Source organism: Conger conger, chromosome 1, assembly GCF_963514075.1.
Source record: "Conger conger chromosome 1, fConCon1.1, whole genome shotgun sequence".
NCBI classification, from domain to species: Eukaryota; Metazoa; Chordata; class Actinopteri; order Anguilliformes; family Congridae; genus Conger; species Conger conger.
Window position 1 is genome coordinate 14,963,309 of NC_083760.1, and position 25,783 is coordinate 14,989,091.

Consider the following 25,783-nt stretch of genomic DNA (forward strand, 5'->3'; position numbering starts at 1 on the left):
AATGCTACCGTATATCTGACTGTCAGTGGGGGGAAAATAGGATCGTAGAAATGGGTTGTTTTAGCATTTTATTTGGCAGTTTAACAAGGTCTCACCGTGTTTAGTTGAGTGCAGATGAAAGCTTTTATTGAGAAAGGCTGTTTGTTTCAATCGAAAGAGAACAATTTTCCTGGGTTTGATCAGATCAGAGCTGATAGCACAAAATGGCTTCTCGGGGACGGCCAGGCGCACGGTCGCGCGGCCGTAGTGTTTATGTGCGATCGCCGGTCTGCTATTGCTCATTTCATCCAAGCTGCAGAAGAGCTTGAGGTAAGTGGTGCATTCTGCCTGATAATAATCTGGAGAGGAATAATCTGTGGGCGCGAGCACGTGGCATGGAGAGTGCACTATTGGGGCCATTTTCTCCTCAGCAGCGTAGTGGCCTGAATGGTTGTAATGGCCTCATGATGGCTCTCATCTCCCCCCGTCCTGCAGGTACATCCACTACGTGTTCGACCTGGGCAACGGGCCTGTGCTCATCAAGGGAAACAGCGACAGGGCTCTCCATGACAACCAGTGGCACAACGTTGTCATCACCAGGGACAACAACAACATACACACCTTGAAGGTGGATGCCAAGGCTGTGAGTGAAGTTGTCAATGGTGCCAAAAACCTGGACCTAAAAGGTGAGCATGGACTTTGATGAAGTGCCTCTAATTGCTCTTAATTTAGTGGTAGAGCCATTTATTCATGTTAATATTTAATGGATAAGAAAAATAATTGTCCATTTAATGTGATTGAAATATCATATAACACAGGCATACAAGAGCAGATGTGCATAAGATTGAATGGTAGCTGTGCTTGCATATTTCATATCATTATGATCCATTACCAGAGGAGGCGTCATACTGGGCACACAGCTGTAGATAAACCTTAATAACCTATACATCACCTGAATGATAAAAATGATGGTCTTTGTCCCAGTTAGTCTGTTGTTATGGAAAAACCTATATATTTTATTGAATTAGTCAATAAACAGAATGTTACAGAAGGCAGGTTTGGCTTGTTTTGCTTTGTCTCAGAACCCAGTGTTCAAAAGGCAGATATTTAGCATCGATAAACAGGCACTAATGTTTTTGATATACTGTAGTCAATCAATCAATCAAGCAAGTGTGACCTCTTTCAAAATAAATGATTTGGCACAGAACACATTTCTGGAAGCATCTTTGAACAGAGCTGATTGATTACCATGGCCTTCTCTTATGTGCAATACTCAACTTTTTATTTTTGACATAATGTGGTCACGGTGTAAAAATAACCACACATGCATAAATTCGATGACAAAACATTTCCTGTGGGATAGAAAAGAATTCAATGCAAAACAGTGGCCACAAGTTTAGGAAGCTCAGGTTGAGATGTTTATACAAGTGTAGGAGAATAATTATCTCGTATTATCTTCAGTGATAGTAATGCTATAATCAATTAAAACACTTGCCTAAAACAGACATACCAGAGTTATATTCCCATTTCCCTCGCCCGTTTTCCCACTCGAAGGCGATCTCTTCATCGCTGGGCTGGGGCCGGGTATGTACAGCAACCTGCCCAAGCTGGTGGCGTCTCGCGATGGCTTCCAGGGCTGCCTGGCCTCGGTGGATCTGAACGGGCGTCTGCCGGACCTGATCAACGACGTGCTGTACCGCAGCGGTCAGATCGAGCGCGGATGCGAAGGTACACCCTCTTACAACTCTAGTTCCAGGAGCCCCTTCTTCCTCATCAACTCCAACAGTAGCTCCGTGTCCCACTCATACCGCCACCAGTCCGTCTTACTAACTCTGCTCGTCACCACACTCGCCGTCCATTAAAACAAGTCGTGTTTCTGTTGTTTTGTGTTCTGTTTTTTACTGGCCACATTGGTCATAACGGTCGTGTCATCAACGTTCTCCTGGTTATCTGGGTGCTGCTGGACTGTTGTTGGGCCACTGCAGTGGTGATTATCTGATGCTATCTCTCCCTGCTCTTTTAGTAAATAAATTAAAAAAATGTAACTGTCTGCTCTCATGCAGTGTTAAGACAGTTAAGACAATGAAGTTCAATTGAAGAGTTTTAATTCAGACTATTAATGTGGTTCTCTGAGATGACTAGAAGAGACATCAGTGTTATTCTTTGTACAGAAATGCAAATGCATCAACGGTGATATCCATCTTTTGACAAAGTTTGTTATATTTAATTATCACGATGTCTATGACAAATATAAATTGCTTAAATTACATGTCTTGTGTTTCCCTGCTCTTGCAATTTGGAATGTTGCAATGAAGCAAATACAGAGAAAATGAATGTTGGGAGCATTCACTGGTACCAAACATGTCCTTGTTTTTGGCATGTAGAATTAATCAGACATCTTTGCATGTTATAGTATACATTATATCAAAGAATGGTTTTACAGCAACATATCTGAACAAACTGAACAAATATGAAGCAATGTGGAATTGCTGTAATATTTATCCTAACATTGCACTTTATCTGGTTGTCAGTCAAGTATGAATAGCTCCTAATTAATGTGTCACTGTCATAATAATTCATCATCCATTTTGTTCCGCCATGAAGAATATGTTTTAAATTGGGGAATAACATATTTGTGAACCCCAGTCAATGTTATTGTGCTGGAATCTAGGAACACTGGCTGTTAGCTGAAATGCCAAAGGTTTTAGTGTATTTTTCTTATTTATTGTTAATATTACGTGACATAATATTACATGTTTTTTTTTATAGTATGTTCACATTTTGTAGAGATCTTATCTTTGCAGGTTAAGTGACTGAAAAGAAAATACAAAAAAGATCATTCATTCAATTATTTCTGGTTTACATGGTCAATGCAGTCATTCTTAGCCATACTCATGTACTTTTAATTTCCTTTGCTTTACTGTTCATTGTTTTTATCATGCATTTTTTTGTGTTATGTTTGATGTTTTGTTAAGCATGCTTACTGTGTCCTGTATTTACCTTCATTGTGTTTTTGTGTAATTACACTGTAGAAAGCTACTTTTCATTCAGTATGTATCTACATTTGACAACTGTACATTTCATAAAATACCCATTATGTCTTCCTCACATCTAGTATTGAAACTATTTTTTGGATGTTGTAGGAGCCTAGATAGGCAATTTCTGCTGTGAATTACTGATGGAAGTACATTTTTCAGAATAAAACAACCATGGCTTGTTAATTGGATTTTCTGGTCTTCTGTTATATAATGTCCATCACAGTTTAAAGAACTAATGGAAATGGCTATGGTTCTTATCTGGCTTGTTTTCCCTGTTTGTGAGCCCATGCATGGACTATTTTAGATAATTTGTGGGAGATACAATCCTATCAATTAATTAAAAATTAATTACAAATAAGCTCACAAGTTCTTACAATCAATTGAGAATGAGCGATTCCACAATGTAGATTAGCAAGAGTTTTAATGCTTAATTATCCGCTGCATAATAACATGCCTACGTACAATATACAGTATGAAACCAGTATTGGATGTGAAAGAAGGTATAGAATTTAGGCATATGGCCACAGTCACACAAAAAGAAAAAGGATGTTAAAAAAACTCACAATGGCAAGTACGTTTACAAGCTGTTTTTGCAATTTTCTTCAGAGTTGTTTGTGAAATAATTGCTTGAAAAACAATAAATACAGGATGGGTGTCAAATGTGGGTGTGGCACCAATAGTGCATCATTTAGTGAGTTGATAGTTGGAAATTGCTATCCAAACATTGTCAAGAAGCTGTCCACAGCTATTAGAAAAGACCTTCGATAGAGGAAGTGCATAGTGAATAAACAGCCACCAGATGGCAGCACTGCCTCAGTGTGTTGGAATCCTGCATTTGGTCTGCAGAAAATTATCTGAATTCTTTCACTCAGGAGGAAAATGCTATGTTATGCTATGCATCAAAAGTATGTGGAGAGCTGCCTTCCTCAAATGCTGCTATTAGACACACACAAGAAGACTCGTTCACATTCAGTATGTTCAAAGGTCTCAGGTCAGCATTACATATTTCATGATCTAAGCCTTTTAGTGCTTTTTGAGTTGTCTGATACTCCATAGATATTAGCACCTGTCCCTTAACATGATGTTGCTTGATACTTCTCCTATTTGATCACTTGTATAGTGTTTCCCCAGACAAAAACAAAACCAGATCAGAAATTCTTTGGAAGATGAAAAATGAGTATTTTATGTATAGTCATATTAACATCATCATCACCACTGTTTTATGTGCAAAAACAATATAATAGGCCTTCTTTCAAATAAGCTGAATTAATATTCTTTAACAATTCTCATGCTTTCCACTGAAACTAGCTAATGAACTAATTTGGCCAACATGGTGACAAATTATTTAGTCTACATACTGAGCTGTTGTGTCTTTATTTCTTTATTTATAATTTGGTATTCACATTTCAGTGATGGTGCTAAGTACCTTTCCCCAGAGTTTTGTAACACTTTCAAATTACAAAACATGCAATGTTATCATTTTATTATTTGTTGACTTTGCTGATAACCAAACTATTTAGTCTATAATGAGAAACAGTTCTTTGGATAAGCAGATGCAGGTTGTGTTGTTATCTTGAAAAAGAAAATGACCCTGACCTTCATTAAATGACTCCTGAAATTGTGTCTACATTCTTTTCATTCGATGCATCACATTCTCCATCTTGTTCGTGTTCTGTAGACTAGCTCTGAAACCATGCCAATGAAGCCCTAGAAGGTCTTTTGAAGAGTGTGTCTACCAGAGCATTTATGTTAGTAAAGCAGACGCTTTATTAACTAACGTCATTGACCACCTACTAACCTTTTTTATTGTTTCTTCGCTTTTCTGTTCTTTTGCTAACAAAGTTGGTTTCACCAAAGCTGACCTACAAGGTAGAAGGTTCAATTCCATTCTGAACGTCGCTGAAAGTCGCTCTGTGTAATGTGCGGTGTTGTTTTGAAAATGCCTGGGCATAAAATGGTTCACTTTCTGAAATGTCTGGGATGGTTTCATTATGCAGCAGAAAATGTTGAAAATAGCAGCAAGATTTGAAAAATAATGATTGTGCTAGAGAGTTGGCATAAATTAAACATTAGCCATTATGTCCATGTCTGTAATTATGTCTTTAAATCTTGTTTATCTGTAACTCGTCTTGTTCTCGTTTCATGCTAATGAGGCTGAACTAAGGGAGTTTTTTAGCTCTCCTGGCTGGAGTGGAAAACTCCATTAGCTAACTATCTCACCACAGGTTGTTCCTGCCCTGTTCATAGAGGGGAAAGAGGGGACATTGATGGAGACTACAGCTAGCACACTAATTAAAAAGAGAGCTGTGTAATTCAATTTTAAATGCCTGACAGTTAATTTATTCAGCATCCAGCCAACATGCAGGCTCATGTTTTGATGGTGAGCTTTAAATGATGGCAAGGATTTTCATCCTTCCTTTGGTAGTTAGCCCATTTCCCAAACCCAGAACAAAACCTACCGCTTGAATAACTGATCTCTGGTATGACAATGATCAATAATGGGATTACATTTTTAGAAATCTTTGAATTTGCTTGTTGAAGCAAAATTCATTTATCAACAGCAGAGCATAAGCTACAGTATAAGCCATTTACAATGAAAATACTTTTTATGGTAACTTCCATTGTAGACAGATAAAATTGCATTAAGACAATATTGATTTGACCATTACTTAACCCTTAGTGGGTCAAAATAGACTAGTAGGTGTGCATTAGACTGTAATCAGATTGTGTTAAAATTGGTAGATTCATATGGTTTCCTTAAAGCACTATATTCATACCACTTAACCACAGTGAATAAAGTGTATTTTTATGCTGAACTGCAGTCAATATTATTAACAATAACTTTCTTTATGTCAATGATCTTCTCTCTATATTAATTTATTAAGCATTATAAGCTAGAAACAGCTAACCATTGAAATCATTACCTGAAGCCAAGTCAAGCTGGTTCATTTATTCTGGCCGTAAATGTTCAACAGTGATATGGTAGTCTGGAATGTTCTATGATGCCAAATGATGGGGAGTCGACAGGCTCCAGACTGATATCATGCATGATCACTGTGTGAACGTTACTGCAGTGATGAACCATCTTGATTGTACCCAAAGCTGTCGAGCCTTAAGTCTTCACAGACACTTTGAAGAACACACCTGAACAAAATAAGATTGGAATTGGAAAACACTTATACAATAATTGGATCTATCATACTGTTGAACAAAACAAAACTCACCCTCAATGTGTACTTTTAGTTCCATGATTAAAGTGCCACATTGAGGGATATTGCCCTGTTGTAAGGATAAATCCCGTATTAAATTGCGCTCTTCATCGAGTAAAAGGGCATTCAGAGTCACTGTTGTTAAGCTGGTTTGTAGAGGCCAGATATACAGTACTTCTCCAATGCGAATCTTGCTGCCCATTTCAGAAAGACTGATCAAGGCCATTTCTTGTTCTCTGAAAAGAAATGGAGATATTTATGAGGTGAACCATTTTATGCACTGCATAAACCCAAGACTTAAATACACTATGCATTACACAATAAATGCACTTTTAGCCATCTAATTTTGTTTTACTTGCATAAGAGAGTTGCACTTAAAGGCAGTTTACTTGCAATTATCTTTTTTTCCACATGGTAATCTGGAATTCCTGTAGGAATGATTTGTATATTCCCACTGATGTGGTCTCTTATCGTATTTGCTGCATTCCCTCTTAGAGAAGTGTGCAAAAACATGGGGTGTGTGTGCATTGGAAATGCGCATTAAATACACACACCTGGTGTGAACACCACTGCAAACATTTATAACAAATGTACATATTGAACTATGTTCATAAAATGTTATAAAATGTTCTCTCTTCTTCCTACCATCTCGTGCCCATGTAGTATCTTTGCGTAGTGTTGTAATATATTTCACGTCCGCCATTAAACGCCAGGGAGGGGGAAAATATTCACCTGTGGAACTCCTGTATGAATTGCAGAGGTCTTTCATTATAAGCCATGTTGAAATTGTCAAAGTACCTTTTTTTGTCTGTGCATTGAGTATTACTAAAACCTACTCGGAGGGAATGCTGTGTCTTTGAGTTTGTATTTTAACCTTTTGGAAGTATTGTCTGGATACCTACTAACCTGACTGCATGCCCCACTGACGTGCACTCCTGCATGGCACCTAACAGAGTTCGCTGGCCCTCCCCTCCAGCCTCTTTCCTGCTACTACAGCCCTGTGCTTTGCCACCATAGGTCCTAGCACCACCTGCCAAGAGGACTCCTGTGCCAACATGGGGGTCTGCATCCAGCAGTGGGAGAACTACACCTGTGACTGCTCCATGACCTCCTACTCTGGCACGCAGTGCAACGACCGTGAGTACCCCCCCCCCCCCCCCCCTCCCCCTCTCAAGGCGGCCAGGCACCCTTTTCTCCTGCGTGACCAACGGCACAAAGTGGAGTTTCACTGACATTCCAGTGCTCTACGTGCAGTACGGTACAGCAGTGAAAGAGCCCCGTTAAAGCACTGCCTTTTATCTCACTCTGGCAGTCTGAGCACAGCACGATGAAAAGATTTAAAAAAAGAACCTTCTGTTAGCACTGCCAACATAGCTAGAGAGAGAGGGAAAAGCACCAATTATTCAAGTGAACAAACTAGACCATGGAGGCCGGAAGTTTCCCTTACAGTACACTTTACTTGCGTACAGTTGTACTTATACTGAGATGTATAGACAGTACAGTATAAACACATTTCATACTGTATAGATTGACACATTCACAGCTCTTTGAAGACCCTCAACCGGCTTGTCTCAAGGTAAGCGCTGTTTATTTTCTTTGTACCTGGGTATTCATTTTCAGTGTCCCTGCTTATGCCGGGTAAAACCCACATGGTACTGTATGTGAATTGGTGGTCCAGGGCTGGGAGTGATTTGATTGCAAGACCCCTGTTTGTTGGTAGCTCACCAGAAAGGTAGTAGTACATGATCCTCAAATATCAGGCCACCCTTCTGTATATACAACAAAGGAGAATAACTTTGTTAAATGTATTGATGGACACTACTATGAATCCAAACAGGAGGCATACTGATTTATGTAACATGCTAATTGCTTTCAAATTATACCGTTTAAATAAGTAAGCTACAAATGTACTTACCGTTTAAGTGATTGGTCATGAATATGTGCGAGTGTGATTCTGAGTAAAAGGTTGTCCGTGGTTTTCAAGGTAATTCGCTTCTGGTGATGTCTGAAATTAACTAGAGTGCATCCTTGGTGTCTATTTCATCGACACTTGAAAGGAACATTTTGACAGGGATTTGCGTCTGTATAATCTGCTCATGGGTATAGGTGGATCGTCGTGTTTTTTCCTGCAGTGTTCTTTTTCCGAATCGTTAATTGAAGTGCTGACAAGCCTGGGGGGGGGTGATCCTGGAGAGGTTGAATAATGTGCTAAAAAGCGATTGCAATCAGGAACATTCAATAATGATGCCCGTCTGCATTTGTTAGTTACTTCAGATACTTCATCACTGGCAGCACTCTCAGAAATAAAGGTGTGAAAAGTGCCTAAAAAGGTATAAATGTTTGTCACTGGGGTAGTACCCTATAGTTGCATAAACTTATTTGTACCTTATTTGCTTGGAAAATGTACTTGTGTGTACCCAAAGAGAACATCACTGTACTTTCAGGGTACATTTGAGAAATGTGATTGTTGAAGAACAGAAATGTACCTCCACTGTCACTTTATTTCTGAGAGTGAGGTTTAGCTTTTCTTTAAAAACCCGCTTATGCATTAGAGATCTAAAATTTCACAGTTGGATGAGTGCAGGCTTCACTTTATTTTTATTCATGTTTATCGATTCATATCGCTGCAAACCACCCCAGCGTCTCCTTTGTAAATCAGATTTACCTGTTGGACACAATCCCATTCCACCCATGCTCCCACTGACCAATCAGATTAGTATAAAGGACACATGTGGTGCTTGAACCTTCCCGTGCTGCTAAGTTCTGAGAGGTTCCTCTACAAAGTAACATTACAGCGAACGAGGCTTGGCACAGTGCGGGCTGCAGTGCATAATGCTGTGTGAAATGAGGTCAGGTAGCAAAGCGTTTGAACTAAGCTGAGCTGGCTGTCCACACAAAGATCTTCTGGAAGATGAATTTAGAGGGCATGCATTATTTATGCTGGTTTTACATGCGGATGATGAGGGCTTCATTGAGCGTCATTACCACAGCCATCTGCATGCTGACCCAGGGCAGGTCGAGCCTGTGGTCTGAGTTGTGTTCGCCTGCTTGTAGTTGTGGAATAATTCCGTGTCAGGGAAAGTAAATATTATCCTCTGGGGATTTGTGAATTAGAGGACACCTTCTGGGGAGTGCGGACGTCTTGAGCTGTTGCCAGTTACTTCCCGACTCCCCGAACTGCCACGCCGTTGACCTTCCCAAGATTTAAGAATGACAGACAGCCTTCTCTCTTTTATACCCGCCACAAAGACACTTGTCGTGTCGTATTTTCCGCGCGGTTACAGTGAATCAAAACCTCGTTTGTGGCGATACTGTGGAACTTAATTAAATAATGCGGCGAGAGTAATGCAGGTGTCAGGTTTGTCAGTTCCCATAAATATCTGTCTCCCGGCGGTCGGACGTGAAATTACGGCGATTGAGAAGACCGGTAGAGTGCTCCACCTTCTCAGCCATTAAGATGGGAGGGTGATGTACAGGATGGATTTCATCTCATCAATCACAAAGTCGCAGGCCGCTGACAAATCTGTTTTATGGCCTGACCTCCAGTTTGTCCTGTGGGTAAATGCAGCGCCATCCTGAGATATGAAAATGATGAAGAAAATCGCCTCCTTATTGCAGGAAATATTGGGACGCGGTAAGGGCATCGTGATTCAGGTACTGCCATCATTACAGGTTATTAATGAGTTAGCTTATTCTGAGCTGAATTGTATTGCTGTTATCTTCATCATATGATGATAAAATACGACAGTATGACCCTCGGTCTGTTGTTGATCTGGTCTGTACCAGTTCCAACTTTGGCCAGTAGCTCTGGGGAGGTGCGTAATTGGCTGTGATGTCACGTGGGGAGGGATGGTTTCGGTTGACAGGCCTTGACATTCTCATTGTGCAAGAGTGTCTCCTCTGGTTGATTGGGTGTCCACACATAGCCTGTCCACACCACCTGTTCAGCCTCTGGTAGACTGCAGGGGGAACAGAAGGGGGCGGGCCTTGCTATGGAGGAGACAGTTGCTTGTCTTTGCTCTCCCTAATTGACACATTGCATCACAATGGTCCTGCGACGGGCCTACCAATATGATAGGGAATTCGAAACTGAGAGTAAAATAAAAAAAGGGTTTAAAAACGGGTAAAATGAAGATAGTGAATCACTCAATCAATTGGCTATTACAGTTGCTACAGCACTGTATGTCTCAGATTAATTCTAATTGTGTTCCATTGTAAATATGACTTGTGCCACATTTTTAAAAGAAATCTGCATAAGAAATATGCAAATTATGATGGATGTTTTAGATTAACAAGCAAGTAATTATGTGCCTTTATGGGTGTTTTCAGTTTTGCGGTTCAGTGTTTTGCAGTCAGTGACTAATAAGAATGCAATTAACTCATGGCCATTAACTTGAGGTTCTTTTTATTGCTGAAATTGTTTCTATACTCTGACTTAAAACCCTAGTATAATGCTGAAACACTAGGTGGTGGTATAGTGCTGTCAAGAGACGGAAGATATGACTAATGCAATTCTGTTGGCAACTTTGCAAATAGATGGGGTTTTTGCTTCACCCAATGCAAAGGTATTCTTTCATGGTGGTTTTAGAGTAATTCAAACAGTACGATGTCATGAATATAAATGTTAATAGACTAACTTTAATGAGAGTTCTATTTATGCCAGATAATATATTATTGCCCATTCTGATCATTCAGTTTATCATGCTATGCTTTCATTTTTCAGCTTTTAATAAGCGGTGAAGAGAATCAACCTTTTAATGTTCTTTTATAATATGAGAGATGGGATGTTAAGACTCTTCCAGATTTCTGAAGCAAACTGAACCGACTTAGATTAAACAGCCATATCAATCTAACACAGGTTCATATTCATATTAATGTCCTAACCGACCACTTAATGAAAGATGAATTTGTGTTTTAATACAATGAAATGGCACTTCACACTTTGACTCTTGTGGTTCGTGATCTAAATTTCAAACTAGCCCGAATATAAGCAACCACTTGAATGCGTCTTTGGAGCGAACACTCAAACAAAGATTGGCTGGCAGATTTCTCCTCTGCTTTTACAATGGCATAAATCCTTCTTTTGTGCTCGCTGTAATCCAGAAGATGGGAGGTTTAAACTGAAGCTTATGTTTATTATCCCTGCCTGCTGAAAACAAGGCGAGGGTTGTCTTCCTTAACCCTTTTCACCACTGCAAATCTCCAAAACATACCTGCACATCACATATAATGTGCTGATATCTTGTCTATTAAACTGAGCATACAAAGTTTGAGCTTCTGTTGACTTTCTTCAGTTTTGTTCTTAACAATGACCTATTTTGAAGTATGTGTACAGTATGTGAATTAAGTATTCACATTTGTTGTCAATTCCCAAAATTCCTCTCCTTTCAGACATGCGTCCAGCTAAAAAATCACGTGATACGTTTTTGACCCCTTTGTAAATGACAACAGCATACACGGCCCCGTCCTCAAAGCAACAGTTTTATCTCTCCCATTCAGTTTCATTACAACCACAGCATCCAATTTATTTTAAGGACTTTTTAACTTGGTGAACCATTCAGGGCAGCGACTAGGCTTTGGGCTTGTTGACAAGGCTAATTATTCAGTCTTCTGAATTGAATTAGTTTCCAGTGATAATTTCTCCTCTAAAGGTCATATTTTGTTGTTCATAAACAGGGCATGAGGCATCCAATCATCTGGTCCCTTCTCTCTGCAACACCCCCCTCACCTTCCCACTGTGGCCCCCCACTATGAATTAGTGTTGTTGTCATTTGTAACCGTGTAAGATTTCATAATTATTTACAATCTCAATTCTATTAAATTAACCTCTATTTAATCAATACACAGGCCCAGAACAATGACATATTAAATCATGACAATTTCTCTTTTCCAATTAGGCACAGCATTCAGCCTGCAATTTATTTTATTTAAATGTTATTTATCAAACTCCACATTCCATGGTACAGAGTCTATAGAGAGAACACGCTACACGATTCTCTGAAAATGGCCGCATTTAAGATGGAAGGAATGCGGTGTGCCTTGAGCCATCTAGTTGTAAAGAGCTCACAAGTTTCAGTTCTGATCCAGACACTGACGGCCGTGCGGGAGGGCATGAGGAATGCTGGTTCTGAGTTCTGTGTTTTAAATGGGATCCATCCCTTTCTCTGACACGCTGTGGTGACCTTGGGCTCAGCGTTGGTGCGGGGAGCTCCAGCACAGTGGGGTAACTAAGCGGTGAATGAGCGCAGACCTTGGACTGCTCGGCACTCCTCACTGCTCCTTCACAGTGCCCCCTGTGACATCATCCAGTTCCCGAGATCTTATCCGCTGACCGAAGATTGCATTGTCTCTGGCCAGGCCATCAGAATAAAATACCTCCGCATTTCGTTATCTGCCGGTGTGTGCTGCAGATTGCTCTGTCATTCAGAGTCCGTACACTGAGGGGGTGGGTTGGGGGGGAGTCTTCTCCCGTGGCAAACTGCTCTAGGCAACCGGACTGATTAGTGTAGTGCTAATAAATGACTTATTAACAGCTCCATTGACTGTTAAATGATCTCACGTCAAATTAATACTTCAGCATTATGGGAGGAATATTCCAGCACCAGAGGCCACGGTGGGATGTTTACTTGGCGCTGGGGGTGGTTGGTAATTTGTTTGTGGAAGTTATGGTTTTGTCTGTCAGTGTATGAGAGCACTTGCTGTGTTGTACAGCACCTGAACATTTCCATTAAAACAAGCATAAATAGAATACTGAAATTCTCTCCTGAGTCCACCATATATAAAAAGCTGGATTTTTAATGTATTTCTTTTGTGAAGAGATTTATTGGAGTCTGTTTTGTGAGCACATAGCAAATAGTGGGATTCATTTGTGCTGAATATTTGATAAGCCAGGTCCAGTGCCTTTCCAGTTTTCTGCAGTAGCTGGATGATTCTCCTGAAGTAGTTGGAACAGCTCCCCCTCAAAGGGCAAAAACATGTTTACCATACAGTATAACAAAGATATGGTTATACAGGGACAGGATTCCCAACAGCCCAGAACAGGCCTGAGGTACATATATGAGGCCATTGACTGCAAAGTCTACAGATGGTATGGCATTCTAGATGCCATTGCAAGATGATACCAACAGACTTCAATCGTTTCACTTCAAGTTAACAGCACGTCAACAGAATCCTTTTTTTCTCTGCATAACGTTAATTGCCACAGGTTCATCTGAAATGTTACTGCTATTTCCGATGATGCCTGAGGGTGTGTTGTTCTGCTCTGTATTTCTACATGTTAAATGGATAAGTAAATAGATAGATGCACACATAATAACCAGGAGGAAAGTTTTCTTCTTCTTCCTCTTCTCCCCACACAGCCTGACAAGAACAGGATCTTGGTAATTACGGAACACCCTCGTTCTATCTTTGGTTGAGAAGTGCTTAGGAGCGGAGAGAAAGCGAGCAGTGAGCTTGGAGATTTAATCAAGTTTGCATATTCTTCACATGATTAGGAACGGGGAAGCCTTGCTTGTACAGCACCATCAATTAAGAAGGCTAAGGGCTTTTAACAAAAGGAAAGATGTATTATCAACCATCCCGTATCTAATGTACTGTTAACTACACAATTAATCAGCACACTGAGTGTACGCTGGAGCAATGGAAAAAACCGGTGCAGATAAATCAAATACATGTATGTTCATCTACAGGTAAAAAAAAATGTTGTGGTTTTATTAATGGGGATGTTTTATCCGTCTCGTAAGAGGATAGAGACAGATATACAAAAATAAATATCCTTTTTTCCCAACCATGTTTTTCCCCCAAACCAATTTCTACATGCAAAATTGAGTTCCGCATGTTCTTCAGTCTGGATAATGCATGAGGTGACAAGGGGTGAACCCATTTAAGGAATACATTAAAGCTTAGTGAAATGGATAATGAATAAGAGATGTGGTTTTACCTTGGCTTAGCTTCAGATCCCGGCAGGAAATTCCCAGAAAACCAATCTCTGTATTCACTGCTGATGTCTGATTGGCCCTTGGTATTTCTGAAAGCTTGTTTAATAGAGATGAGGCTTAGCGTAGAGGACTCGGAAGACTTGCTGTGGTGGTGGGATGAGCCAGTGGTGCTGAACTGTTTGACGGATACATCTGCAATATGACTTCAGGTTGCATGTACAGTGGGGTGCAAAAATTTGGTCAGAAAGCCTTTTATAATTAATACCTAAGTGATCAGAAGCGAACCTGACCTCTAAATGGTACCCAGTTAAACATGAGACTTTTCTTTAAATTTTAAAGCAAGATGACTTTTTATTTGTATTTTTTACAGTTTAAAAATAATAAAAAAGAATATCCCCTTGTGCAAAAGTGTGGGAACCTTGTCAGTTAGTACTTTGTAACTCCTACTCGGGCAAATATAATGCTTCCTCTAGCCAGCATGGTGTCTTTCAATTCTTGCTTTTGGAATTTTTACCAATTTTACCTGCCAGAACACCTCTAGCGCAGAAATATTATTCGGCCTCCTTGCACGGACGGCATGTTTGAGATCTCTCCACAGGTTTTCAATAATATTTAATTCTGGGCATTGTGGTGACCATTCCAAAACCTTCATCCGTCTTTCCTGGGGTTACTTCATGGTTAGTTTTTCGAGGTGTGCTTTGGATCATTGTCTTGCTAGAATACCCAACCTGTTTTAGGCGGCCTGTAGCATAGTGGTTAAAGTAAATGACTGGGACACGCAAGGTTGGTGGTTCTAATCCTGGTGTAGGCACAATAAGATCCGCACAGCCGTTGGGCCCTTGAGCAAGGCCCTTAACCCTGCATTGCTCCAGGAGAGGATTGTCTCCTGCTTAGTCTAATCAACTACATCGCTCTGGATAAGAGCGTCTGCCAAATTCCAATAATGTAATGTAATATCTGGACTGACCATTGAGCATTAGCCTCTAGAATGTCTTGATATTTGGTGGAATCTATTCTTTCCACTTAATATTTACTGTGCCCCCAGCTGCTGCACAACCCCAAAGCATAATTGATCTCCCTCCATGCTTATCAATTCTCTGTTAAGGCTTCATCCTTTTTTCTCCAAACATACCTTCTTTGGTGGTGGCCAAAAAGTTAAATTTTGGTTTTGCCAGTCCAAAGCACATGGTTCCAAATGGCTTCAGGCTTCAATCTTTTCTTTTGTGTTCAACTTCATTTTGTGTTGAGGTTGTTCTTTCTCCCAACTCTACCGTGTAGTTCTCTGATGTTTAATATACATTGTATTGTTGTCCTGTGAACAGCTAGACCTGTGTCTGCTACTCTTGTTTGCAGCTCTTTTGCAGTGATCTGTGGGTTCTTCTGAGCATTTCTCACCACATCTTGGGCCATTCTATCATTCAGACCTTGCCTTGACTTTATCTTCCATTTTGTAATAATGTTTCTGACAGTGGAAAATAGTTTTGAAACGTTGAGATTTTGTAACCTCCTCTTTCTTGGTGGAAAACCATCTTCATTCTGACATCCTTCGACAGCAGTTGGATGCTTTAGAAGGCTTGAAGTTACTTCAGAAGAAAAATACTCATTGAAGCCCTAACGAGTAAATCACCTGAATGTGTAATAATTGTTGATGCCAGATGGAGTGGTTTGAGTATCTCAGAAACTGCACAACAGTTTAAAAAGTTTGTAGCAAATGGTATGAAAATCAAAAAACATCCAGTGAGCGGCGGTCCTGTGGTTGAAAACGCCTTTTTAATGATCAGAGGAGAAGGACCAGATTGGTTCAAGCTGACAAGAAGGTGACAGTAACTCAAATAACCATGCGTTATAACAGTGGTGTGCAAGAGAGCATCTCTGTCCACACACAACATATTAAACTGCTACAGCAGCAGAAGACCAAAAGTCTAAATGTGAAATACCAAATTAATACATGTAGAAGTGTGTCCAATTCACGTACCCTTGGCCCTCTGCTCTCAGCATATGTGCAGTAGACATTGCGGTTCAGGACAAGGCCGCAGACGGGAATATAAAGGGGATCATTTCAAAAGGACTGCCACTTTGTTGCTCACAGAAGCATTTGAATTGGGGTTGGGGACAGCAAGTAAATTAGAAACAGATTGCCTTATGAGAACATGAGTCCCTTCTGGTTGTTAGGTTTGTTGTAGCTCCATGGAAAATCCCATTACCAGGACAATGCAGATACCGTTCCAATATGAGAGGATAGTGGAAGCAGGATTTTTTGCATAAAATGGGGAAATATCTGTTCGTACTTCAGCATAATGACCATGCATTTGTGATCGTTCACTGTTCTGTGCTCTTTTAGGGAAGCAATCTGATACACGTGACCTCAAAGTCACGGACATCAGCTGTTGTTCCCGCGAGGTACAAAATCCATCATTCCTGAGAGCTAAAAATCAAAACGCTGACTAAAGGAAGCAACCCTAGAAACAAAAGGAAGACCGAAAAAACTGAAAGGTCGATTAGAGTTCATTTGAGGCAGCAGGTTTCGCCAGCAAAACGAGACCAAAGCGAGCGCTTCTCTGTAGCGTGCGTCTACGCAATCAGAGGAATCAGCGTTCACGATTCCCCGGTCATCTGCGGACTCGTTGCTGGGGAAACTTAAAGCAAATGTGTTTTGGTTTATGGTAGATGGTGGTGTCAGAGGCCTAGAAGATTGATCTCTCATTTGAGCTCCCATCCATCCTCCAGTTGTCACACACCTGTGATGGCCCAGGCACAAAGGGAAGTGGGGCAGAGTAAATGACCCGTTTTGACAGGCCCGCCGAGAGATGGCGGGCCCTCGGAAATGGATCTGAATATGTATTTGAAATATCGCCGCGCGTCGTATTCGTGATTAGTGTGATCGACTCCTCCCACTGCCGCTCTCCCGGTTCACTCGGGATCGTTTTACTAGTTCATTTTAGCGGGATAAGAAGCAGAGTGCGGTGCTGCCGTGGAGACGATAAAAGTCTTTTTTGAAAAAATATGACAGGATCGATCCGGCTGCTTTATCGTCTTTCATTTCTTTAAATCGACCATGCGGCCCCGCTCGTGTCAGAGGGGTTATATATGGGTAAATGCAGTGTGTGTGTGTCTGTGTGTGTGTGTGTGTGTGTGTGTGTGCGCATTTTCTCAAAAGGTTTTCACTGTTTTCAAATGCATGGATGAAGCATGGATATAGCCTTATTCTGTAGAGGGAAACAAGACATCCAGGGATGTTACATTAGCAGCAGGAAATTGATGGTCCACTATGTAGTGTTAGTTGTGTTTCCAGTAATGGTAGCAAACAGATCTGTTTCCCCCCGATCCTGCTGGAGGAGCGATGATTGAGACGTCCATCTGTCCAGTCCCTGCCTTCAGGGAGATGGAGCTGAGGGGTGGAGAGAGAAAACAAATGTTTTTTTCATGGTCTCCCGAGGCCTACATGAAAGGATAATGAGCATTGGGGCAACAGCAGCCCAGAAACAAGAAGAACTCAAGATATTCTTGCCCAGAATGCTTCATTTGAAGCCTGTTTGGAGCCCATCTCCAGTTCAGGGTCTGCCTCCCAGATTAGCTTTGGTTACTTAAACAGCAAATTTATCAGACGTTCTATCAAAACAAAAAACAAAAAAAACATAAGGCTACTGGATTTAGTGTAATCTTCAGAGCAAAATTAGTCATGTTTCTCAATGTTGACATGGAAACAAAAACGAAAATGAAATCTTTCAACTTTGTAATATGTGTGTCTCTCATCTGTTTCCTTTGTATTACTGTATACAATATTTGTGTGTGTTCAGCTTATACATGTCTCTAGTTACCAATATACAGTACATGCTATATGCACGTACCAAGGTCACCTCATAAGTTCCACCTCATGGGGACATTAAAACACACATTTTCTTGAAACAAGCTTTATTGAATTGGGTCCATCAACAAAATATGCCTGTGCTGAAAATCCATTAGTTTCTGATAGCAAGTGACCTTGAGGCACTAAAATGCTTTTGCTTAAAGGCTGCAGTGTTCATCTGGAGCTGCGTATCAATACTACCTTCCAGGAGAGACTTGTAGCGCTAACCAGTAAGCATGACTAATCAATATGCCTGCCTTTCTTTTCATATTATTTTTATGATTTGCTTTTGGTGTGCATCATAGCTCTACAGTATTATAAGCATGTATCATGTTTGTATGGGTTTTCATGCACCTTCCATTATTATTCAGATTTATAATTGAACAGTATGGTGGTTTTGTTATGGGAAATTAAATAAAGTTAATTTGTGAAAGAGGGGAATGAAACTATTGTGATTGCGTGAAGCCACATGTAATTCATTATAATGAGTTGGGAATCATTTTTGAAAAGTCAGTATGGGGTTATCTCCTTCGTGACATTGATATAATTGCAGGTTTACGTATTGATCTGCTGGAGATTGTGCTTCCATGCTTGTTTGTAGTTAATAGAACACTTGCAATAGACACACGCACTGGAACATAATTTTACAATGTAATTGTATTTAATTTGTCCACATTTTATTCAGGAATGATGTAATTAAATAAAGAACTCATGCCCTGCAGTAGCTGAGTAGCTGGTCAGAGTTCTCAATAGTACTCAGGAGTGCACTGCAGTTACCTGAAGTGGATGATTCGCTCATGCTGTGCGTCAAATATGGACTAACAAAAAAAAATGTGCCCATCCTTGTTGACCAATTTGCATGTCATTTCCAGGAACAGCAGGGTCTTCTTTAGCTCCGAATTATGCAAAAACGGAAAAAGTCGCTGAATCACACGATCCATTTCATAAGGACTGAACGTTGTTCAAGATACAAGAAACATTTTTGCTGCTTTGTATTTTGCGGAATGAACGGGTATGAAAATGGATGGCTAATTGTCTAATTGGACTAATTAAGCCTGGGGGGATTGACTGGATGTGGAGCCGACGGGCTCATCGCCCGGCAGGAAATGGGTCTGATGCCCCTGGTGTACGCAGCCCCGCCCAGCTGACGGCTGCTCTAGTTCTTTCATCTCCACAGTCTCCCCTCACCGCCCAATAGCAGACACGCTGTTCCTAATCATGTGACCTACAAAGGGTCAGCATGGCGTTTATCTCCCACTGTACGTGAAAGATATTCTCTCTGCCTGTAACTGGAATTTCTGACCGAGTGCTAACTGCACAGTAATTTACTCTGAGATTAATGCTGCTTCTTATTGCCCTCCCATAAATGATAGCTCTTTTAAAAGATGAAGTAAAAAGTGACAATGAAACAAGTGAAAAAGGTAACACTTTAAAAACTTTAAAAATAAGCTTCCATGAATTGCCATTAACTAATGTAGTTGTTAACTAACTATTACTGAGAAGTTCATCTGTACAGCTCTGTTAATCTGCTGGGTGGTCACAGAAATGTATTGAGACCAAAAAGAAAAAATATATTAAATATTATTATATGAAAATACAAAACAAAATCTCACTTGGCTTATGTGCTTTAAGACCATTACTTAGACCTAGAGGCAAAGCATTGCAGTGGTTTTCCCTCCAAAGACACAGCTGGGAGATGACAAAAACCCCAAAAAATCAAGTCCACATTGCTCACGGACCGGTACCAGACACAATGTCGAGAGGCTCTGCCGAGTCTTTGCCGATAATGCCGTGAATAACCATAAGTAACAAGTCCAAAGTGACAAGTCCGGTGTCATTCAGATCTGCATCTGACAGCGTCAGTGACGCTCGACCTTCGGGATAGTATCTTCGCTACACGTACAAGGGAACATGATCAAAGGGTGCACTCTAAGTCTCCGCAGGGAAAACGTTCCTGAAAAGATGCTCAGAGCCTTCGTCGTGGCTTATCTTGCTCAATCCATTTTCAGACTGAAGCTGTGACTTTCAAGTCTTCTTTTGATCAGGCAATATGTCATTTAGCCCTTTTAGAATTAGCTGTCATTCTACCCTGCTGAAGGATGACCTCAGCTGTCCCCAAGCCCACAATTAGAAGTCTACTTGGAATTAAAGTGAGCCAAGGGCCTAATTGTAGCCGCCCAATAATTAATACTATCCTCTCTCACCCTTTGTGACCTATGGTGTGCTTTCATTGGTGAGCATACTCGTATCCTGGCGGTCGGCAAATCCTCAGGTGGCAAGACATTTCGATTTAGGATCATCCCTAGCCTTATTTCTCTCTAGTGGTACTGTGTGGCCACAGCCAATTCAGAATGTTATGTGTCCAAATAGACAGTACTGCTGCCCTTTTAGATATTTGGTTGATTTTAATTTAACATTTTTATTCTTCTTGGCAATCCATGGACTGCTGCCATTTTAAAACTGTGACAGCACCTCTTTCTGCCTTGTAAAGGCACGGGGTTCATTGAGTCGCTGTGGTTTTTACCCCTGCTTACTTGGCAGGGCTGTTTGCCACTTTGCATTATGGCGCGGGCGAAAGTGTTCCTGGAAAGATGAGCAGGACGTTTGGAAGGTATTAATTACAGGGAAATGAGACCATCAATCTGGGCTGTCGCAGACAGACCGGGGGAGTCCGTGTGGCATATTTCCCTCTGTCTGATGCGGGCTCCGCTTCCAGCGTGGCGCTGCTAACCCACGGCGGGAGACACGGCCAGCGTTTCCTCCGCTCCTCAGACACGCTGCTGCTAAAGTAGGGCACTGATAGAATTAAGATAGATTGGGCTCTGCACTCTTAATATCGCACGTGCTCCGATGCAAAATGGGAGCAAAAGCACTCGAGTCAGGCGTTCCTGTGTGTTTCTCTCGCCAAATAATTCTGGGGATTGAGGACGGTGGTGAAGCGGGGGGTCGAGGGGTAGAGCAATAAATCACATTAAGCCAACGCGAAGCAGGGACCCGTGCATTACTTTAAAATGCTGATATTTCTTCCACAATGTGTCAGACGGCTTCTGAGCCATAATGCATCTGGAGAAAACGGTAGCTTTTGAAGTGACTCTAATGAGTGGTTTGAAATGTCGTTTGAAATGAGCAACCAGGAAGTGTCTTGAACTCTGCCGAAGACTACTCTTTGTCACTTAAGATCTTCATGACAGAGCAAAGCAGAATCCCTTTTTTTTTTTTGTCCTTTTCCGTATAGCATCTCCATCTGATCTGAGTGCACAAAAGAGTTGTCAGCGGTGACAGCAAGCTTTTCTTTTACTTAGATATTGATCAATTCCTCCCTCCCCTGAGGTTCCATTTGATGAAGAACCGCAATATCAATCCATAATGAACACCCGGGCTACCCTTAGTCACTTTAAAGCCAATTAACTTTATTGATATAGTTCCCAACACCACACTTGTGTGCTTATTGTTACATTCATGGCAGAATACACAACTGTGTCCTAAACGACTTCTTTTATAGTATATCCACCAAACAGTTTTTCAGCTTTTTCATTACTGACACTCTCTGTTTTATGTCTAGTGATGTTAATTAGTTTATAGTCGCAATGTATCATCCTTCGATTAATTTTTTACAGATTCAAATCAACTTTACGTACTGAGCCGCAAAAAAATCAATTTGTCTAATCCAATGTGCGTGCTGTAATTTATTGTAGATGATTCATTATGATGACTAAAAGTGCCTACTATGGGATTGTCAAGTCATTTTACATAGAAGTAAGCATATTGTAAAACATATATGAAGAATCTAAAGATTAGATTTTTTTATATCTAAAATGACTCAATTATCAATATATGTACAGTGGCTTCAAGAAGTATTCATACCCCTTCACTTTTTACACACTGTAGATTTAATTTTAAAATTGTCCATCAATCTACACTGAAAAACCCATAATGACAGTGAAAACATGTTTCATTAAAAATCTAAAACGGATTTTTAGTTTAGTAAATGCTTTTGCTTAATTTAGTAAATAATTCCCCCCTTGTCAGTAAAGGAAATTAAAAAAGATCACCTTACCCCCACTGTTTTTTAAAGTTTCTACTTGTTGTTTTTCTGCATGCTTCAGTGTATCTTCCAGATTTCATTTTAATGCCCTCTAAATAGAATGTAGACTCCCAATGCAAATAGTTTCACTTCTGTGTTTAATGTAGCATCTCCTCACTGCTCCTAATTATATGGGACTATTCTGGGCAGTGTAGGATTAGTTTGCTTGAGGTCTTTGAAGCCAATTAAGAATTCAGTCTCTGGCTCTTCTGCAGTTTTGAGTTAAAGTTTTGTTTTCGTAACAGTGTCCCTGATTGTTTGGAGATTATAGTCTGAGTTTAAATGCCTTCAAGCCTTTGCTGGAGTCAGAACATTTTTCCCCCAATAAAAATGCCATGGCACTTACCAGGAGAGACACCCAGTCTGCAGCAAGACAGTGTTACTTCTGAGTGTATTATATAATAAATATTATGCGTATAATATGAGAGCTGCTTTGTGTGGAATGATGGGATAGAGGCTCCTGTGAGTTTGGCAGCGGTGATGTATGCCTCACTTTGCGGTGCCCCGGTTGCTCCTCATTCCCAGGATGCATTGGGAGCAGAGTGATTTACTGTGCATGGTTTAATGGTCATTCACTTTAGTGCCAGGGCTGGATAATGAGTCCGCCATAATTAGCAGAGCTCCACTGCGCTACGCTAGTAAAAGGCCAGCTGGTGTGACTAATTATAAACGGGCTCACCTTAACTTCAGAAGAATGAGAAGCACCAGTCCACCCTTTTCTGTACGTCAGTGCAAAGCAAGGCTGGATGGAGATGCTTCCAATGGTGCTAGATAAGTGCACCTATATGTTAGCTAGCAGATATTGAGACAGCTTATACGTGGGTGTAAATCTCCGAGGATATCTGGGTTTGTGTGTGTGTGTGTGCTTGTGTGTGTGTCTTTGTGTATGTGTATGTGTGTTTTAATTAATGTAGGAATCTATTTTAAAAGAAGACAGGTTTCTTGAAATAGCATTGTGTGTTCCAATGTGTTCCACTGGGGATTCTGTCATTCATTCATTCATCATGTAAGTGCTGCACATTTTATTAATCCCATTCCATCTATGTTCAAGCATTAAAAGTGAACTTTTGCTTTGCCTTTAAGCTGTACATATTCATTGTCTACCTTAATAAATGACTAAATATAATGTGGCTCATTTGCACACATTTTATTATAATTCTGCACAATTTTAGTATGCAGTTTCTACAGCAGTACTGTGTAGTTTGGATGCTTTGTACATTTAGTATAATTTGGCTTGTGAATCTTTGTGATCCTTATGCTACAATATTTTCTTAAGCTGAGCTTTCTTTTGGAGGGGGCTATGGGGGAATCAAGATGAAAGTGCCTGTTCCCCTTCAAGTTTATGCGGGATGAATAATTTAAAACATAAGAAAAACTCTCACTTCTGTTAACCTTGTAAAGTATTTGCTGTTTCTAGATGGCTGCCATGTCTCCTAATGTTTTTCAAAGCATGCCCTGGCTTAAAAAGCTTGGATATAGCAGTGTAAAAGAAGGATGTTTTCTGCATGTAGGCACACACGTGCACGCATACAAACACATACACACACATGCACACACACAACACACCTGAGCACACACACACCTGGGAGCATGTACACACACCACACCTGAACAGATGCGCACACACACACGCACACACCTACACACACTGTGAGACTTTTAGTGGGTCCATGTTCTTCCTGGAAGGTGGATGAGAGATGTTGGCTTCAGTGCTCATTCCAGCATGAATGAACACCTGTGTCCAGGCCAGAACTGGTAATTGCTGTCTGAGAAATAATTAAGAGAGGTTATTCATCCTGATGTACACAAAGGGGTTATTTTCACTTGGCAAGAGCTCCGCCTTCTCTGCTTTTCCTTCTGCTTTGTCCAAAATGTAAGTTTTTGTCCCCAAAAATGTTTTTTTCCCCCTTTGGTTTAACAACACAACGTATAGAAATACCATGGTGCACCACACTTTTTTCCTGCTTCAATGTAAGGTGAACACTTAGAAACTCAAACTTGCCTCTGCTTCTTTCCCCCACTCCACTGGTTAATAGACTTCTCCCTTCAGCTGTAAAGCAGAATTTCCAAAGGAGCGCTCCAACAGATGGGCTCTTTTATGCCTGCTGCAGAGAGATGAAATGTGATTTGAAAGGTTGAAAATTGACTCTTAAAGAACAAAACTAAACATTGCTGATGGATTTCAGGTCAGGTAAAAACTTGGATCAGCTGCTCATTGTTTTTGACTGCCACCTTGTATGTTATTGGCTGGCTGGTCTGAGATGAGCAGATTGGTGGATGGTTTTGTGTGTTGGAATGTGTGTGGTCACTTCCTCTGCCACAAAAGGAAATATGTCCTAACTCAAACCTATGTCACTATGGGCCAGATTTACTTAGAACTTTAGAATTTAAACATTTTTACGCACAGAAAACAACAGTAATAGCTGAACCAATGATTGCTCATGTTATTGGTTTTGCATGTGTTTAAAGGCTTAGTAAATTAGGCCCTTTGTGTCAGTTACTCTATGGTCAGGTAGAGAAATCTGGATGAAATTACTTTCAGAGAAGATCCTGTTTACGAACAACCCTGGAGAGCCTGAGATTAGAAACGTGGGCAAATCATGTCCCAGAGGGCAGTGGGCAGGCATTGCACATTATGGGCAGAGAGAGACAGAGATAGGAAGTTGAGTAAACTGAATGTGATTTGCAGTGCACCTGCTGTTGTTATTTTAATATGCTGAACATTAAAGGTCAACCGAGCATGTGTTTCTCAGCTTGGCCAGCGTCCCAGAGAAGAAGAGCGCAACTGCCTTTCGGGCAGACGTGTTGAAAAAGTGAAGAAAGGAAAAGTCTTGTTTTGCTCTCTTTCTTTATTTGTCAAGGAATATGATACTTTTTTGTTAGGCACATGCAGTAATCAGCAGGCCTCTGGTTTTGTCTGAAGGCAGCCATTTTGGCTCTGTTGTCACTGATCAGTGTTAATAATTTCCTGGAAGTGTGAACCAGGTGTGCCTTCAAGACATTGGCGGTGAACTGCTTGCAGAAAACAGTTACTGTTGAATTTTAAATTAACATTCTGTTTAGCTTGCGACCAACACCTTTTTAAATGGATGGAACTTGGGTATAATCAGCTAGCTCATTCGTTGCTTACTTGCTTACAAATATTCCATTGATTAAAGTGTGTTATAACAGCCAGATAATTGTCAATATTTTTCTCTCGCTGTGTTTTCCCCATCGGCAGCCAATTTTCAGCAACTTTAGCTAACTTGAACACATGTCAAGGTGTAGCTTAATGACAAATAAAACAGCGTTACTGTTATATTTGTATCTATGCCATGTAGACAGTTTTAAAAGCCTGTTCCTTCCTGGGGCCTTGGTCATTCCTGTGTATTTCATCCCAAAGCGGGCTGTATTCTGTGAGTTGCATTCTGACTGGCAACCCAGGTCTGTTGCCTGCACTCTCAGAAGCGGCTAATGTAAATCACATTTTCCCATCCCTTTCGCATTGTGTTCGCGGCAGCTGTCTGACGTTCCCACAAGCGGAAAGGTGCGCCGTGCCCCTTCATGTTCCTAGCTCCGAGAGCCATCTCGGCTACGCGGCGGCGTTCTGTGTTTCCGCGCATCTTCGCACCTCCTGAGCGTTACTCTCTCATCATTTTTCATCTCAGTCTCAGCAACGGACACCTTGACGCGCGATTTCTCCGCGAAAA

The 25,783-nt window shown here is 40.8% G+C and overlaps 1 protein-coding gene across 18 annotated transcripts in view; it reads left to right on the forward strand.

The window, feature by feature from the left end:
- nrxn3a (neurexin 3a) overlaps positions 1-25,783 on the forward strand; it is a 329,043-nt gene that overhangs the window by 133,294 nt on the left and 169,966 nt on the right. For 10 of the 18 annotated variants that reach the window (XR_009708171.1, XM_061233256.1, XM_061233271.1 and 7 more), the window contains 4 exons: positions 475-665; positions 1,534-1,707; positions 4,860-4,886; positions 7,244-7,363. Coding sequence is in view for 17 of the 18 variants with exons in the window: in XM_061233256.1 (XP_061089240.1) it covers positions 475-665; positions 1,534-1,707; positions 4,860-4,886; positions 7,244-7,363 (512 nt within the window). In the remaining variant the exon portion in view is untranslated. The remainder of the gene's footprint in view (positions 1-474; positions 666-1,533; positions 1,708-4,859; positions 4,887-7,243; positions 7,364-25,783) is intronic. The other 8 variants (XM_061233293.1, XM_061233345.1, XM_061233300.1 and 5 more) reach the window with 1 other exon arrangement.